Below are 19,236 nucleotides of genomic sequence, written 5' to 3' on the forward strand. Positions count from 1 at the left end.
ATTAACGATTAGATTTTTATTAGGATCCCCATTAGCGTCAGCTATTCTTTCTGGGGTACGACACATAACAGCAATTGGAATCACAAAAATAAATTGTGTGTGATTGTTACAAGCAAGTCTAGCAACGGGCAATTAGTTTAATTTTGTATAGCTCCTTTCAAAAAAGATATGTCAGAGGGCTTGTGATAATTAAACTGAAGACGCAAGCGAAGGTGTGTGTGTTTGTGTGTGAGTGAGTGCAAGCACGCTCTTTTCCTCCAGGGCCGAGAGTCTACTATCATTCATTATCACTTTCAACCAGCAGAAGTAAGTGGACACTGCTAGTATCTAATAAGTTATCATATCTATTTGATGAGTGATGTGCTGCTGACTCACAGTATCACAGCCGCACACTGTGAACCTCAAAGTAGTTTTTTTTTTCAATGTTGGTTTACACTCCAAACCACTTATCATTAGTAAACCGATTTTTGGATAGACTGATCATGTAAGCATGGTTTTTCATCATGTAACAGGATTCGTCCTCCTCTGACGAGGTGTATGAGAGATCGGACCAATATGCAGCATGGTACGTGTCCGTCATGTTTTAATGAACAAAATCACTGAACACGAAAATACAAAATATCAAATTGAAAGACAGAAACGAAAACCGAAACAGTTCCGTGTGGAACACACAGACACAGAAAACAATCACCCACCAAACACTGGTGGGAAAAGGCTACCTAAGTATGATTCTCAATCAGAGACAACTAACGACACCTGCCTCTGATTGAGAACCATACCAGGCCAAACGCAAAATACAACATAGAAAAACAAACAGACTGCCCACCCCAACTCACGCCCTGACCATACTAAAACAAAGACAAAACAAAGGAACTAAGGTCAGAACATGACACATCAGGCCTATTGCCTACAAAGGGTTGACTTAAATCTGAGAGGGCAACAGTGAGAGTATCCTACTAAATCAATAAACAGACCGATTCCATTTACTGGATCCACACTTACATGCCAGTCCCAGAGTTGAAAATCGGAGCATTCCAAATGAGACCATCACTGTTCCCTGCCCCATTAGCAGTACTGTGTTAGTAAATAATTCACAGCTGAGCCTGTGTGTGTGTGTGTTTTACCAGCCTTAGGTGATAATAGGTGGATCCCTACTCAGTCCTAATTACACAATGAGCTGCTACCTGGCCCTGGCTGCTCTGTCCAACAGGTAGGTCCTGTATGTGGCAAGACAGGCTCCTTAAGAGCATTCAGGCTAATATACTGTCTACTAATATACAATACTGTTGTGAATGTGGACGATGTTCTCTCCTAAGAATGATTTTGCCTCGTAACAAACATTACACTACACCCACCTCAAAAATACTTCCATCGTGTAATGGAAATGTGTGTGTGTGTGTTTTCATAGGCCACAGATGTGGGGTGTTTTGTCTGTTACTCCCCCTTTGATCCAGATGGTGTAAGTGTTTGTTTCCCTAGTGCTCTACCCTACTTTGAGGGCAAGCCCGGGGGACGTCTGTGCTTGTCTCCAAAGGGAGAGAGAGAGAAAGGGGGGATATAGAGTTTGTGTGAGAGAGAGAGAGAGAGAGAGAGAGAGGGATGAGGTGATTAAAAGCAAAGGTACCAACACAAAACATTTTAGCAGTTTTCCCATACACTAGTGCCTCCCAGAGTCAAATATTTCTTCCAGTTTGAATCCTTAATTGAAACAATAACAAAGTGGACACCCCAGCTCTGTTTTGGTAAAAAGCTAAGAGATGGGCCTGGAGAAATTTAACCACTCTCAAATTCATAGACCGAGCTATGGATGCAAGGATTGATCATCCATGATATCAAAATGACGTATTGAGGCAATACAGAGTTTGTTTACATTTACGTTGTTTACAAACAAGCTTATATTTTAGGTTCTGATGGGGGTATGACAGTTGATCTAAGTTCATGAGGCGTTTATAAGTTATATTCTTTAAGAATCAATGTAGCAATGAACAATTCTGGATGTAATATATATGGCTCTGGTGCCTCCTAGCATTTCATGTTTATTGCTGTGGGATGTCAGCTAACAGAGGAACAAGCTTTTGACAGTTTCCGCCCACCTGCTAGAGTAAATGACTGTATGGTGATAGAACTGAGCTAAGTGTTTTAACAACTCACTTAGAATTCACCTAGCTAAAGACATACTGATTGTCTCAAGGGAAAAAACAAATACCAATTTCACACAGTCCCAGTCTGAGGTAGAATTCTTCACAGTTTCAAAAGAGGGACATGTGAATGTTGCATCCCCACACAAAACAGCCTGAGCTGAGTTAAAGTGGAGAGATAAGAAAGAAAGCCAATACTGATTGAATAGGCAGGCGTTAGTTTGATTTTTTTCTCTCTCTCTCTATTGACTCTTCGGTAGCAGATCCCAGAGGATCCATTAGTAGCCACCAGGTTCATTAGAAAGTAATATGTTTCCATGGCAACCAGCTTTTGACTTTCACTTTCAGGAATTCACTGATTTTACATATCAATGTAATTTCCGAGGATATAAAGCTGAGGCATTTGTTATCGGTCGACACTGTCAACAAAATAGTTGACGTCTAAAATAGGCTAATGTGATCTAATGTGCACCGAGCTCTAAAAACACAATGGAATTGACACATTCCGCACATGCAGGAATTTTGATGTATTTCTAATTTCACAATGGAAAAACTTTGCCTTGAGCCAAGCACATCACGCAAATCAACATGTCACACCGCTGCAGTGTTACCCTGATGTACCCTAACCCTCTCTCCTGGCATGAATCAGGAAGAACTTTATAGGTACACTGACATGAAATGCTGCCTATTCTTTGTGACAACCTAAGGGGGGATGACCTGTTGTACAACAACAAAAAACACCATGTTCATTGTATTTATTGGAAGTTGGAGAACAAAGACATTCTGAATGACGACAAGGAAGGAAGCAGCTGCGGCTAACCATTCCCAAAAAGCTGCCCTGTTTTCGTGAATTATTATCCAGAAAGCTACAGAGGTCGGAGCATCTCTCTCAAGCCATGGCCAGAGAAAACAGACGTGGCCTTCAGGGTCAGCGGCCGCTGTCTTTGGGACTGCTCTGCTTTGTTGTGGTAGCAGTTCTGTACCTCACGATAAATCTAACAAGGCCCCCGGGCCAAACTCAATGAAGCCTTTGTGTAAGAGGCTCAGTGCTGTTTAATACAGCATATAGCAAAGACTGGATCAGGCTTACAGGAGCCAAATGCATCTCTGCCCACCTAGGCCCCGCTTTTCAGACACAAATGTGCTCCCAGCAGCCAAGCATAAAAACTTTGACAAACGTGAGAAACAATACATAATATCAAAATATAATTGCAGGTGCAGCAGGAAGGCCCATGAATGTAGGCTAGGGAACTTCTGTTCACATTGTGAACCCTTTCAAGTCTCTTTTTTTTGTTATTTATTTACAGCTGAAAGCAGCATAAAGTAAACAGCCTAGATTGGAGATCTTGAGACGGGTGACAACACGCCAGAGTGACAGCTGGAGTGGTGTTGCGCAACACCTTGGGGACACGGGTGTGGAGGTCAACTAAACAGCATTTCCCTCGCAGCTGGAGTGGCATCTTTTTCTGAAGGGAATTTTTTATTTTTTATTTTTTTTAACCTGACTGACTGACAGACAAAGTGCCTCCCTCCATGAGCGTCCCTCTGGAAAAATGTGTCACCCCAAACGCACACTTTATTCTGTCCCACATTCCATCTCTTTCTTTCGGGACCAAAGCCTTTGAACTCAAACCCTTTCATTGTCTTTGGTCTCTCACTCATGTGGTTTTCAGTCACAGTAGTGTCAGGGGCCAGGGAAATACAGGTGTATGTCATGCCACACTGCTGAATGTAAAGCTAAACTTCAACAGTAACAGAGAGCAACATGAATAGGATTAGTGCCAGCTTCACTTCCAGAGTCCCTCTGTACTATGTTTAGTACACGTGTTTTTGTGTAATACGAAAAAAAGTTTGTGAGAACCAACTACAAAACTCTAATTTTGTTACAAATTCTTATGCTGGGATCAGATGAATCCTAGAGCTCAATAAATTATATAATAATATTCATAGAACCAAACCAGAGTTAAGCTCCACTGCGGTTGAGCTGGTGTTTTTAATCTAACCACTGACAATACCAGGATTATAATTCTACTCTGCTGGATCAGTACAGTCAGAAACCATTTTTTCAAAATCTCACCACAGCAGCTTTACTAACTTACCCTAGAGCCATAAAGGAGAAAGTACATATTACATGCATACTGTACAACAACAATAATGCATAATACACAGCTGATACTGCACTATTGACCATGCATGGCTTCCAGAGAGCCCACCTGGACAGCCTCTCACATTAACAATTAAAAGAGGATGAGCAACCTGATCTCTCCAATGGACTAGTCACTAGTGGAGCACAGACAGGGAGAATAAAGTCAAGCCAAGAGGGATAGGGCACCAGGGTATCATGTGGGGCCATCTTGAGGAGAGAGAAGGAGGGGGGGGGGGGGTTGCAGAGAGTGGGTCTGAGTGGTGGGTGGTGGCAAGGCAACTAAAAATCAGTTAGAGGGTCTCTCTATTTCCAAATGCACAATTTGAGGAGTCGCTTTCCACAAATAACCAGCAAAACACACCTACTACTGTAACAGGTGCCCAACGGTTAGGCCTTCTCTCCCATTTAAATAAAGGGCTCATCAAGATAGACCAACAGCTATGGACTATGAAGGGTTTATATGCTGAAGGGTTTATATTTGGAACATTATAATAGGGAAATAAAGGTATGAGCGCCAAAGGGCAAGGTGAGGCCAAGCAACCAGATGCAGTTCAGCCCCAGCAGTCATCAGGACATAATTCTCTGCCTCTGGCCCTTTGACACACAGACAGACCTGAGTTTTGTCTTCAGAGATTCTATCCAGCCCATAAACTAAACCCATATTCACTCCCAGTCTGACCTGCTCTGAGTTGGAATTATTTTTATGAAGCTAGTCAAGAGAAAATGGTACATAATACCAATAGCCTCATAAGTCATTGAATAGCAGTCATGGAGTGGTCACCCCCCCGTAGAATGACAGACAGTGAGCTCTCCTAACAGACTTTCCTGAAACTGAAGTTGCATCGCAGTATTGTATCTATCATCATGAAGTCTTGGTTTACACTGTGCCCCAAGGTGAAGAAAGCCGAGAAGATACTTACAAATGATATTGATACATTCAAGTCTTTGTTTTCCACTTAGACAGAAAAAATGTAAGGCATGCTCTGGGTGTTTTCTTGATGCATTTTTTTTGACTGTGTGTTGTGGTGGATTTGTAGATTTAACATACCATGTGTAATAAAAACATTATGAAGATATCCAAATGAGCATCACTGAGAGAATCTGACCTAGTAGGCTGATAAGTCCAATACTGTACAGACATGTAACAAAGTTAAACTAGAAAACTGGCACTGGTTGGTTGTCATCAAGTTTCAGGATTTCAACTGTGTCATTCTCATGCTTTTGTTTGGATGGAAATCCCCTAAAGCATAATTTCAGATTTAATTCACGACCAGAAATAAAGTCATTGAGACTATCAAAGGCACTTACATAGCTAAGATACTCACCATATTTCTTTACAGCCCTTGGGGCCTGTATTTTGTTTCACAGAGAGTTCACAGCAAATTACAGTAGAAGACTGGGCTACTTTTTGGGCTACTGGTCAGCTACCAATAGCCAAATGTATCCTCAAGAGACACCTTCATGGTCGGGTAACCTGTAGCTTTGGGCTTTCTGTTAATAAACGACACATTGTACTTGTTGATACATTTAGAAATGAGTCAAAAACACAGATACCAGAATCCAACAACTGCATACTTCAGTCAAAGTAGAAGCACAGAGTCTTGACAAGCCTCACGCAGCGCAATGACAGACCGCTTATTAAAGGATGGCTACCTGTCAACCGCATAACCTGACAGACAGAGGAGCGCGTGGAAAGGGATCTTCTCTTACCTTTATTCCTTGTTGTTGAGTGGTTAACGTCAATTTGGTTTCATCCAACAGTAAAACTTCACAATAAAACTCCTCCTGGGGAGCACAGAAGCAACTCATGTCTTTCTTTTTACGGGAGGGGGGGATAAAGCAACACTGCACTGACTTAGCAGACTTCTGTCAATTCAATGATAAAATAATGGACTAATGCTGGTACTAAATAAAAGTAAAATTCATCATGTGGTTTTCTTCAATAAAACACTCCTTAGCCAGTCCTTGTATTGTCTATGATCTGCAAAAAAAGACAGAACCATTAAAATGATAGAATTATCAGAATATATTTCATTGAAACGAACCTTTCAAAATAAGGATTAAAGCAGCCTTTAGGGCAATATACTTGTCACAATACTGTAAAAATGCTTAGAATAAAAATACATTGTAGTTTTATAAGGTTCCCAATAGGCTACACACCTTTGTGCTCTATCCAAAATAATTGCGAAACCTTGGCTTGCAGCTTATTCTTTCAACAAATCAGCCTCCATTAAATGTTGAGCTTTGGGTACAGTATGTGAAGCCTACTTCTTTATAAACCGTAGTTTATAGTTATTTCATTTTCATGAAAAACTGGATAACTCCCGGACCGCAAGGTTCCTTCCTTTTATTGTGTTCAATAAACACGAGTTATGCGCTCTTCACTGCCCTCCAGCTCCAATATTCATAGATATGCAAGAAAAATAGGAATTCCTTTCAGTGTGATCCGCTTTTTGATCTCCAAGTCTTTAATTTTTATTTGTCTTATATCTGGCAATCCTACTAAAAGTGAAGACAGAGGCTTAGCCTGCACCTGTCCCGTCGGCTTAGAAAAATGAGGCAAAATCTCGCCACTCTTCAGCAATGCAGACAGCCCGTTGCTAAGGAGCGGTGCCCATCTCTCACGACAAAGCTTCCCGACACAAAATGACTCCGCCCTTCTGGACTTTCCACCAATTGAAGCCATACCGACAATATACATTCATAGATGATACAATCATGCCACCTGTTGGAGATTTGCAAACTGGTCTCTCTGTCTCTGTATATCAAATCAAATGTTATTTGTCACATGCGCCAAATACAACAGGTTTAGACCTTACCGTGAAATGTTTATTTACAATGCTTATCCTTAACCAACAATGCAGCTGTAAGAACATAGAGTTGAGAAAATAAATACGAAAGAAACTAAAGTAAAATAAATAAATGAAGCAACACAATAAAATAACAATAATGAGGTTATTTTCAGGGGTTACCCGTACAGAGTCAATGTGCAGGGCCTTTCTCTGACACCGCCTAGTATATAGGTCCTGGATGGCAGGAACTTTGAGGATCTGGGGACCCATGGCAAATCTTTTCAGTCTCCCGAGGGGGAAAAGGTGTTGTTATGCCCTCTTCACAACTTTCTTGGTGTGTTTGGACCATGATAGTTTGTTGGTGATCTGGACACCAAGGAACTTGAAACTCTCAACCCGCTCCACTACAGCCCCGTTGATGTGAATGGGGGTGTGTTCGGCCCTCCTTTTCCTGTAGTCCACGATCATCTCTTTTGTCTCACTCACATTGAGGGAGGTTGTTTTCCTGACACCACTCTGCCAGGTCTCTGGCCAAGCTTATGTGGGGGGGGGGGGGGGTTGTCTTATTTCTTGTTTGTTTCACAATAAAACATATTTTGCATCTTCAAAGTGGTAGGCATGTTGTGTAAATCAAATGATACCATACCATCCCCCCCAAAATATATTTTAATTCCAGGTTGTAAGGCAACAAAATAGGAAGAATTCCAAGAGGGGTGAATACTTTCGCAAGCCACTGTACTTGAGGGAAACCTGTGTCATTCTTCCAAAGATTTGAGACTGGAACGAAGGTTCCCCTTCCAGCAGGACAATGACCTTTCATCTTACCGGACATAGCTGTTCTGTCCTGCTGACGCACAGAAAACCCAGCCAACTGTATATGATCCGCGGCGTCGTTCAGACACAACTTGGTGAAACATAAGATATTACAGTTTTTAATGTTCGATTGGCAGGATAGTCTCAAACAGAACTCATTCAGTTTATTCTCCAGTGATTGCACATTGGCCAATAGAACGGATGGTAGAGGCAGGTTACCCAGTCGCCGACAAAATCTCACAAGCACCCTGATCTTCGCCCCCTGTATTTACTTATTTTCTTCATGCAAACATTATATCCTTCGCGGAAGACTTCTTCTTTGAGGTGAGTAATCGCTGTTCTGATATCCAGAAGCTCTTTTCGTTCATAAGAGACAGTAGCATCAACATTATGTACAAAATAAGTTACAAACAATGTGAAAAACACAAAAAATATCACAATTGGTTAGGAGCCCGTAAAACAGCAGCCATCCCCTCCGGTGTGTCTCTCTCTCTCTCTCTCTCTCTCTGTGTGTGTTTGGCCATTGGCAGGCTATATATAATTTAAAATGCCAAGCCACCACTGTAGGCTACAGTAAATTGCAGTGAGATAATATTGCAACTTCATTTTGAGTTTTTTAGTAGCCTTGCCATAGGCCTAAACTACACATTTTTTTAGAGCAAGTGCTACCTTGATTTATCCTGACCTCTGGTGGTTGGTCTTTGCCAATGCCTGCGTAATAAAGAGTTAGCAAGCAAAAGTTGTTGATTGCAGTTTTGCACAATGTCAAGAAATATGTAAGAGTAGGCTATTTCTTCATTGTCATTAAGTTGTTCTATTCACTGGGCTTATTGTCAATAAGTTATCCTTCTCATCCATTCATGATTCCATTTCAATATACTGTATGATCAGTGGGGTATACACAAACATACAGGGATTAAGTTTTTCCTCTTTTTCAGATAAGGGTGTAGATGTGTAATATGTGTCAAAGAACTTGTATGTCAAGTACTTCTGTGTGTAGTTGTTATAGCCTAATATGAATTGGCCTACTGTATTCATACTATAACAACAAAGAAGTCCTTGACATGCAGAATACACAATTGAATAAAATGTCATTGTTGTCACTTGCCAGTAAAATGTGTTAGGCAGACCTACATGCTTTCAATTACTTTCGCTGAAAGTGGGTCAGTGGGCCTAGTGCCATATTTAAATCAAGTAGACTGGTAGGCCTAGGCTTCCCTTTTTTTTCTGACCACACAGATATCAGATCGACAAGAAAAATGTAAACACTTCATATGTAAACAAAGTCAATCTCAGATGTTGTTTTCTTTCTCACGGCCCGAGGGCGGGTACCCTTTGCGCGTCATCATCAAGCATGCGCGCATGCTGACAGTACAGACAACATGGCATAACGAAGGAAGCAAGCGTACGACGAAAAAAAGAAGCGGAGGAAGACACAAAAGAAAAAGTTTACTTAAGAGTCTGAAGAGTGTGTAGCAACGTTTATAATGGACACTCGTTTAAAGTTAGTTTCGCGGTTTCGATAGGGGACTTTTCACCCTGGAGCGCGTCTCTATAAACGTATTGGTGCAGAGAGGAGCGAATGTTGATACAGGTAAGACCATTTACCTAAGCTAAATGTTAGCTCGCTATTTTAGTTCATTAGTTGGCGAACAAGCTGCTAACATGACTCATTAGCTAAGAGGCAGCCGGTTGTTTTGACTGGAACAAAACTGCACATTAATCTGGCAACGCAACAAGTACCTTCGGTACGCCTTTTCAAGTAGAACTCGAACTCGTTTAAACTATTTTGAGCATGGCTATGAAAAGGAGCTGGCAAAAGTTCTCAGTTTAGTTTGCGTGCTAGCTTCTGATGTACAGTAGCCTACATTTAGCCCAGGCTACTGCTAGTTGGCAGGAACGCAGCAAAGAAGACTGCACTTTTGTTTTGGCAAGCTGCCCACACTTTGAAGCGCATTAAATTGATAGTTTAAATAACCGAGCAGCGTTCAGTACAGTACATTATTTGAACGTTTCCAATTGAGTGTCACGAGTCTGTTACAAAGTTTGCCTTTGTTCGAAGAACTTGCTACAATGTTATGTTGCAATTTGCCACGCTTACTTTACGTTCCACAAACCTTGTCTGGCTTTCTACTTTGTATCCAGTAGGCAGGGAAACCCGTTTAGGTGATCAGCTGGGAGTGTTTGCCATTCAGGCTGCGGCTCGGCCATATTGTGCAAGTGTTTGTCACATGTGAATTGCATCAATATTGAATTTAAAGCTGGGTAAACACTACCTATTGATATTTGTACATGTTTGTGCAGCAGAAGGAAAACCGCTCAGATAACCGTAATGAAATTACCACTATTTAAAAACCACATGGAAATTGGAGAGATTTTTACATCACTAGTTAGAGGACAACCTGCAGAAAAATCAGATGCATTTTCATACAGTGGTCACAAAAACGGTTGCACGTCCTGTTTTAAAAATGAACACCGCTCAAAAAACACACGGAATCTAGGAATAATGTGTATGTCACTGGTTAGAGGACAATTTGTAGAAGACTGCTAGCTACATTTTGAAGTGTTGCATTTTGATTCAAGTGTGTCCAAGGTTCTACACTAACTTTTGACACGTTTCAGTTGGTGGCACCAGCACACTTGGTCGCACCAATTTTTGTATATACTTAAAAATAATAATTGATGTTAACCTGGCCTGTGTCCCATAATGTGCCTGCATTTCATACTAAACCAGGCTAATAATGACTAGCATTCTTTTAAATTGGCATGCCATTGTATTCTTACAGTGATTAGGGTTGGGCGGTATTCAGATTTTCACATTGTCATACCGTCCTCCTTGCACCCCAGGATTTACTGTATGACTGGTTTAGTACACAAGCCCCCCCCCCCCCAGAAATTAGCATAAATCCGAGCAAATTTCCATGGCGAAAATAAATGAATTGCAGAGACAGGCAATCCAGCTCATAAAGTTAAACATGTATACACTGAATTAAAATATAAACAACATGTAAAGTGTTAGTCCCATGTTTCATGAGTTGAAATAAATTATTCTAGAAATGTTCCATATGCACAAAAAGCTTATTTCGCTCAAATTTTGAGCAGAAATTTGTTTGCAACCCTGTTAGTTTTGATCCTTTGCCAATATCAAGAAACTGATTAAACAGCTTGATCATTTTACAGGCAACTCTAAAATGTGCAATGCCACAGATGTCCAACCGGCCTCACAACCGCAGACCACTTGTAAGGTAGTAGTTTTGGAATTGTTAGTTAGATTACTCGTTGGTTATTACTGCATTGTCGGAACTAGAAGCACAAGCATTTCGCTACACTCGCATTAACATCTGCTAACCATGTGTATGTGACAAATAAAATTTGATTTGATTTGACGTGTGGGCAAGCAGTTTACTGATGTCAATGTTGGGAACATATGGTATGATCAGGCATAAGCCTCAGATAATGAACACAATTGCATTTTATCGATGGCAATTTTAATGCACAGAGATACCGTGACAGTCCTGAGGCCTATTGTCGTGCCATTCATGGGATGCTCTGGATGAAACTTTTACGACGGCGTGTAGCAGTTCCAGACAATATCCACCAACATATGTTTTTTTTTTTTTACGTAGGTTGTGAAATCAATAGATTATTATTTAAATAAACTTATTTCCTTATCAACTGCATCTTTAAAGTTGTTGCATGTTGAGTTTGTTCAGTGTAGGTAGGAGCTACTGAATGTCGTCATTTTTGTTGAGTTTGGACATTTCAAAAGCGGGAGGCATTGTGCAAATGAAGCTTTGACATGCTTGTCTGAAGAAAGAGCATTACTGGCTCTCCAGCAGCATGTCTACACGCCGTGTCTGTGTGGAGTCTGAAGTCACTAGGGCAACGGGCCTGCCTGCTTTTCTCAGAGAAGATGGGGGGAGGATCATATGAGCCCCCCCCCCTCGCACACAAAAAAACCCACAAGGAAATCAAGTCAGTGGCAGCTGTACAAATAACTCAGCCAAAGGGCTTTAACTTCACAAACATGTTAGAAATTGAACACAATATGATGCCCTGTCACCTTATTCAGTTAGCCACTTACTTAGATAGCAGTGTTAAACCGGGTTAACATAGAGTTCTGGGGGGGAAAGAACACATAAATAGCTTGCTGTGTTTTGTAAATGCAGATATAAAATGCTTCTTGTTGTAATTTCTGCTTGGCATGAAACAAATTTTGTGCTTCAGTTGCGCTTCTAAACTCGGATGAGAATTCACGAATGGGCATTCTATCAGCAGACAGCGCTCTGACTGTTGTGTAGCTACTTTTCAATGTACTTTTCTCAGTGTAGCCAGCCTATTTTTCTCCAGTAAAATGCTAGAAACTTTAAGCAAAACATTAGCAAATGTAGCTGGCTACGTTCTTTCTATGATAGGCCTAAACATTAGAAATATGATGGCCATGCATCACTTTTGCAAAAAATACCTTTTTCATTGTAAGTTCATTTACTCTGGCTGCTAGCCAAATAGCTTTGAGCTTCTGTTATCTGATATAACTGAAGCTATTTTTGGCCAAATGTGATACTCAAATGTATTTTCTGTGAAGGATAACTATAGTTGCATGTCGCTGGTCACTCTATTGAAGCAAAAATAACACTGACTTTCAATATAAACCGAGACCCCAGTCAATACACAGCTGGACCTGCTTTCTCTCGTTGTGCTATTTACAAACACGCGACTGGCTCAACTGTTCATTAAGCTTCATAATGTAACATAATGTGACAGTTGAAATTAAGAATGCAATCTGCTTTATCTCCCTAACACATTGCACAAGTTGACTGCAGGTATTTACTTAAATAGCTACAACATTTCAGAAATACTGTAGTTTCAATGGTAATGGGAAAACTATCCTGTGGCTACTTCTAAATCCTTGGTATACTGCCCCAACCTAATTTGGATAGATTTACTGTAACAGCAAAGAAAATAAACTGTTTAATTCAGATGCACACCAGCCAGCCAGTTTGGCGAGCAGTGTTTCTGTAGTGCACATGTGATGGATTTTTCTAAACAAATGGCCACTGGATTGATGCAAATAATCATTATTCTGCAAGGTAGGCATAAGCTACTTTGTCGTTACCTTTTTATCATTAACATCGCTAATGGCTACACAAAATGGTAGACATACAAGCCCACAGGGCTTGACGTTCAGGTAAATTCACCAGTGGCACACCCGGCTAGTGCCAACTGAAAGCTACTGGCCCGAATGGAGGGGAGAAAAACAAAAATACTGGCCTGACAGGAAAGCAAATGATGCGTGCATAACTTCAATAACAGGAGTTTTTCTTTCATTTGCAGGATGAACAAGTAGCCTATACAGGGTTAATAGAGACATTGTTGAGTCAAATTCAAGGACTTTCAAATAGTTTTTCAAGCACTCAATTGTAATGTTTTATATTGTATTGTTGTAATAGCCTATAGAGAAGAGAACTCCCCCAAAATGTATGCAAAAAAAATCTGCATCAACACTTTAAGAATAATGCTCTTTTTAATAGGCCTGCCTACCCAATGGCATTCACATTTCTACATTCAAAAATGTCAATGTGTGCGTTGCCTGACTAAATAGACAGCATGCTTCATACACAAACACACTCATGAAGTCCTGTCTGTGGTAGCAAGTCAGTCTCCTCATTTTAAGATGTTATTGTAACATTAAAGAAAGCGACCAAAGGACGGGCGTCCTTTGTTATGCAACACTTTGTATTGAAAACCAAGTTGAAGACAACATTTCAATATTGTTTTGCTCATAATATAACCTCACATGGGTTTTACCGCAACACAATTTCATCTGTGAGAAACAAACTAAAGCACCCACATCTCTCAAGCAGATCAGAAATGAAATTGCAGAATATTTATATTAGAGCAGTAGAACTTATAAATCGGCTACCATGACTTCAATGACTTTTCTAGAACCATAACTGAATTGCGCATTCCAAATATTCAACCAAGACTTGGAACTTTTTAGATACCTGGTTTGCATACCTATTCTTGCCTTAGCATTTACTGGTAGACGTCATCATTTGGAACATCTTTCCTACTCCTACCGGTGATTTCGTCTCCGGTAAGCTGCTCCACACAACATCCAGCTGTTTGAGAGCTGCACGCTTTCTCTGCCTGACAGATTATCTGTTGCCCCCCTACTCAACTGGCAGACCGCGGAACGGATCCGGACCCTGAATGGGGTCAATAGGAACCGCGGGTCCTGACAACAAAAAATGAAATGCTAAACTTTTTATGGGGGGGGCACTTGGTCGGGCTTCAACCCCCGGTATCATATTAATCCACAAATCCAAACATATGTGGAATTGCAGGAAATTAACTTTAAAACTGCAATTTTCTCTGCCAACAAGAAGTGTGTGAACCGTTTGGGGTTGCATGAGTTGTGAGGTGGGGGTTTGTTACTAAGCCAATAAATGACTATATCCATCCGGACCTTTGCCACCTAGGACATTTTTGTGACTGTACCTTCAGAAAAGTACATGAGTACCCCTGATCTATAGGCTTTGTGCGCGTGTGATAATCAACATAAAGAACAGTTTTGCTAATCCATCTTTTTATAGATTATAATGCCTAGATTAAAAATAGCATTATTACAAAATCCCACGGCCAAATGCGAGTCAAATGGTCGCAAATGTGACTGTTTTGGTCACAGTATCGAACCCTTGGGTTGCCAACGCAGTAAGTGGAATGCAACATTTTTTGTTAATCGCTTCCATAGACTTCACTGAAATAAATAGAAAAGAGGTAAATGTTTGGTGTAGGCTAGTTTAAACTATTCAAAGGCCACACAGAAACTTGGAATAACCAGTACATGGTCGGTGAACTTTTTGAAGGCCTTTTGAATGGGGGATGTTGATTTTGGGAGGCATCTGTGCCATTTGAGAAAGAAGATGATTGCTGCATTCTAAGTCCTGTGACCCCCCCCCCCCCCCCCCCAACAGATCAACAGAACAAAACCAAGATATTGACCTTGGCGTCATGTTGGCTATACACCGAAATTCGATGTTGTTGGAAAACGTCAACTTGTGCATTTTTTTGTTTTATTTAACTAGGCAAGTCAGTTAAGAACAAATTCTTATTTACAGTGATTGATTACAAGGGAACAGTTGGTTAACTGCCTTGTTCAGGGGCAGAACGGCTGATTTTTACCTTGTCAGCTCGGGGATTCGATCCAGCAACCTTTGGTTACTGGCCCAACGCTCCAACCACTAGGCTACCTGCTACCCCAATTTGTGTAACATATGTTAATTAGATATGGCAAAAATAATTCATCTTAATTTAAGATGATAGTAAATGAAGCAAACTCACAATATTTTTCATTATTTGAACCATTTAGAGATGTAAAAGATGTTCCTAAGCACAATTTAACCAGGTGCTCTAGACTATAGCGTCCATAGGATCTATGCAGCAGACTGAACATTTGACATCCCTACCAGTAGCGCGCTTCCCATTAGCCATTCAAGTGCATAGGCAACTAGGCATCATACACCACTTTCTAATGAGCCGGAGGCAGTATGCATTTTAAAAACATATGCTTAATTGTTTGAAACCTGAACGTTTTATTGCATATTGAAGCATGTCTTAACTTGCTTCAAAGTAACCTAGCCAAAATCTAACCAAACCTGCAGGCAATTATTTTCTAAAGACTTCCATATGCCATTGAAACCAGAAGCCTTTTTCTCTCATGTATTGTTGGTTTTCAAATCAACTTTCCTTCATTGTCTGGTAGCCAAAGGCACAATTCTAGTTGTATTAGCAACCAATGCTTGTTGCATATTTAGATCTCCCCTCTTTATACATTTCTGACTGATATTTTACTCTCACATGAAATGGCTCACAATGGTGTTTTCCCGCTGTTTGGGCTTTTGCATTATGGAACCAAAATCGGTGCGCAATGCCAGGGGTTGTTTTTTCCACTTCAAAATTTGTATTAAAAGGCATTAAAAAATCGTAATGTTTTTTGTAAATGCAGATCTAAAATGCTTATTGTAATTTCTACTCCACATCAAGACTCATTTTGGGCTTCAGTTGCACTTCTCCACTCAGATGAGAATTCAGCTGACCGTGTAGCTAATTTTCTCTGGTAAAATACAAGATTAAGTTCAAGCAAAACATTAGATTAGGAAATGTAGCTGGCTACGTTCTTTTGATGATAAACATTAGAATTGGCCATGCATAGTTTTTGCAAGAAATACATTGCTTTTTGTATTGTAAGTTAATTTACTTGTGTGGCCAAATAGCATTGCACTTCTGATGAAAATTAAGCTATTTTCTGCCGAATAAATATATACACAGTTATGTTGGACTTTTACATACACCTTAGCCAAATACATTTATACTCAGTTTTTCACAATTCCAATTACTTAATCCTAGTAAAAATTCCCTGTCTTAGGTCAGTTACGATCACCGCTTTATTGTAAGAATGTGAAATGTCAGAATAATAGTAGAGATAATTATTTATTTCAGTTTTTATTTATGTCATCACTTTCCCAGTGGGTAAGAAGTTTACATGCACTCAATTAGTATTTGGTAGCATTGCCTTTAAATTATTTAACTTTGGTCTAACATTTTGGGTATCCTTACACAAGCTTCCCACAATAAGTTGGGTGAATTTTGGCCCATTCCTCCTGGCAGAGCTGGTGTAGGTTTGTAGGCCTCCTTGCTTGCACATGATTTTCAGTTCTGCCCACACATTTTCTATAGGATTGAGGTCAGGGATTTGTGATAGCCACTCCAATACCCTGACTTTGTTGTCCTTAAGCCATTTTGCCACAACTTTGGAAGAATGCTTTGGGTCTTCCATTTGGAAGACCCATTTTCGACCAAGCTTTAACATCCCGACTGATGTCTTGAGATGTTGCTTCAATATATCCACATAATGTTCCCCCTCATGATGCCATCTATTTTGTGAAGTACACCAGTCCCTCCTGCAGCAATGCACCCCCACAACATGATGATGCCACCCCCGTGCTTCACGGTTGGGATGGGTGTTCTTCAGCTTGCAAGCCTCCCCTTTTTCCTCCCAAACATAACTATGGTCATTATGGCCAAACTGTTCTATTTTTTTCCCCATCATACCAGAGGACATTTCTCCCCAAATTATGTCTTTGTCCCCATGTGCAGTTACAAACCGTAGTCTGGCTTTTTTATGGCAGTGTTGGAGCAGTGGCTTCTTCCTTGCTGAGCGGACTTTCAGGTTCTGGCAATATAGGACTCGTTTCACTGTGGGGGGAGACAAATACAAGATGACGTCCATCTAACCTGGAGGAGGAAATTATTGTCCAAAAACAAATGTGACATTGACCCAATGATAAAGATGGTGAATATGCACACTCAGAGGGGATATGGCACATTTTTCTCTGCTGGTACTCTTTGCTGAATTGAAAATGTTGTTAACTTAAAGACAAATTGGAGTCTCTTCTCTTTACAGCAATATCCATTTGTTTTCCCGAACTGTTTTTCCAAGATTTGTATTTTTCAATATTGTGATATTCCTGGCTGGGTCTCTATAAATTTTGCTGACAGTCGCAACTCAACGATCATCTATTTAGTATTTGCCACGGTCCCTTCCGACTCCGTTACGCAATTAAAAACAATCCACCGCAAACATATTTATTTTTTATTAATTATCCTCTGTGGCCAAAGCATGCTTTCTGGTGTAGTAGCCTATTTTGAATTGTTTTTATTTCTTTATAGAAAAGCTAAGCTATCATTTTGGTAATTTAATTTACTTTAGGGAAAGCTTAGCTTCCCCTAGCCTTATTGACGCCCCGCATATGTATTCTAACATCTTCAAATTACTCATCGGAATTCGGTAAGAATGACTCATGCCGTTGCATGTTCTCTTAAGATAAATTACCATAAACTAAATTAGATTTCTGTCATTCTGAAAACAGTGGGTGTACGCCCTAATCCGGTTCCACAACCAAAGCCTATGGGTCTGGTAAATTTCTTAAATGTCCGGTATATAAAATTGCTGCCGGTCAAATGTCCAGTGCCACATTTTTCTAACGGAAACCATGCTACAGTGGCATAGTAGGAAAATTTAATAGATTATGTAAACAACGGAAGGAATGATGGAGGAAGATTTTAATACAGAAGTATTTGATTGCTCAAATTTGGCAGCTGACCATTGTGGTTGTAAACACCTTGGGGTTAGTACATTGAGGGCATTGCACTTCTAGGGTTAATATATTTTAAGTGTTGTTTTTCTGCTCCGTTGCCTCGCTCGCTGTTCGACATCAAGCACTTCTTGCGTTGTGTAGCCCACTGTTTCCCAACAGAGTTCTTCGAAAACTCCCGAGCTGGCCTTTTCCACATATTTGTTCAATTTGACCACAGGCACACCTGATTCATATTGACTAGTTGAATCAGGTGTGTTGGTAGTGGGGAAAAAAATTTTTTTTTGAATGTTTGGAGGGTCCAATGAGTTGCACTTCTCTGTGCCATCTGGTAACCTTGGTGGTCACCTCAACAGCCACACCACCTTCTGTCTGGCTTATTTTGGTGAACACAGACACAAGCTATTCAGGAGATAATGTTTATTGCATTAAGTTCTTTCCATTTTTATAGATGACTACTTTATATTATCATGACGTGTTTGAAACCCCCACCAGTGATGAGAAATTAAAGTGTTAGCATTGTTAAGCCATGGGCTTGTATCTTGACGAATAGACTAATTTATAGAAATGACTTATGCACTTTGGTACCCCCACAATTGAGTTGACTGGGTGGGAGGACTTTCAGGGTTTTGTCTCTGAGATATCTTTAGCTTGATGTCTGGAATTGAACATTGCCAATGACATTTTTTTTCCCACACACTTGGGAGAATGGATGTGTGACAATTTTTAGTAAAGGCAACACCACCACCAGTGAGAGGGGGGGGACCAGGCCAGCCAACAAGGGTTCTCTGGCTGCCAACGTCTGGCTTTCCCTGGCTCTTTCACAAACATTCATTTGCATGAAAAAACCTGCATTCAGAAACACTTTCCTTTTCCCATCTCTCTTTTCTCTTTCTGGCGATACAGGGCATCTATTCAGATTGATAGAGGAGTGAGAGGGAGGTAGAAAGAACAGCAGAGTGCGCATTGAGGAGTAGCTATGATTTAACACTAACAAGAAGCTCATTCCAATGTTTTCATTTCCTGGCTGTTTTTAATTGAGGTTGTTAAGAAATCTCTTCTAGAATGGTACTGTGAATCTAAGATGGAGACAGGGAAGAATCTCAGCTGACTTTCAGGAAGGAAGCATTTAATATACCACACTAAAATAGCTCATGTCCTTTGGTGTAGTAGACTACTAGTACTATTTT

General features: G+C 40.4%; 2 protein-coding genes across 6 annotated transcripts in view; one reads left to right on the forward strand and one right to left on the reverse strand.

The window, feature by feature from the left end:
* Positions 1-6,927, reverse strand: part of epb41l4a (erythrocyte membrane protein band 4.1 like 4A) — an 87,434-nt gene extending 80,507 nt beyond the window's left edge. For 2 of the 4 annotated variants that reach the window (XM_021603035.3, XM_021603036.3), the window contains exons 1-2: positions 6,445-6,925; positions 5,995-6,265 (exon numbers count right to left, since the gene is read on the reverse strand). In XM_021603035.3, coding sequence (XP_021458710.2) covers positions 5,995-6,093 — 99 coding nt within the window. In that variant the 5' untranslated portion in view covers positions 6,094-6,265; positions 6,445-6,925. Of the gene's footprint in view, positions 1-5,609; positions 5,776-5,994; positions 6,266-6,444 lie in introns of all 4 variants that reach the window. The other 2 variants (XM_090234974.1, XM_021603034.3) reach the window with 2 other exon arrangements.
* Positions 6,928-9,122: 2,195 nt separating this feature from the next.
* LOC110523905 (adenomatous polyposis coli protein) overlaps positions 9,123-19,236 on the forward strand; it is a 55,653-nt gene continuing 45,539 nt past the window's right edge. Inside the window, exon 1 of one of the 2 annotated variants that reach the window (XM_021603037.3) lies at positions 9,123-9,483. Coding sequence is in view for 1 of the 2 variants with exons in the window: in XM_090234975.1 (XP_090091101.1) it covers positions 9,472-9,483 (12 nt within the window). In the remaining variant the exon portion in view is untranslated. The remainder of the gene's footprint in view (positions 9,484-19,236) is intronic. The other variant, XM_090234975.1, reaches the window with a different exon arrangement.

This window comes from Oncorhynchus mykiss, chromosome 5, assembly GCF_057628025.1.
Source record: "Oncorhynchus mykiss isolate SJ-2025 chromosome 5, ASM5762802v1, whole genome shotgun sequence".
NCBI lineage: Eukaryota > Metazoa > Chordata > Actinopteri > Salmoniformes > Salmonidae > Oncorhynchus > Oncorhynchus mykiss.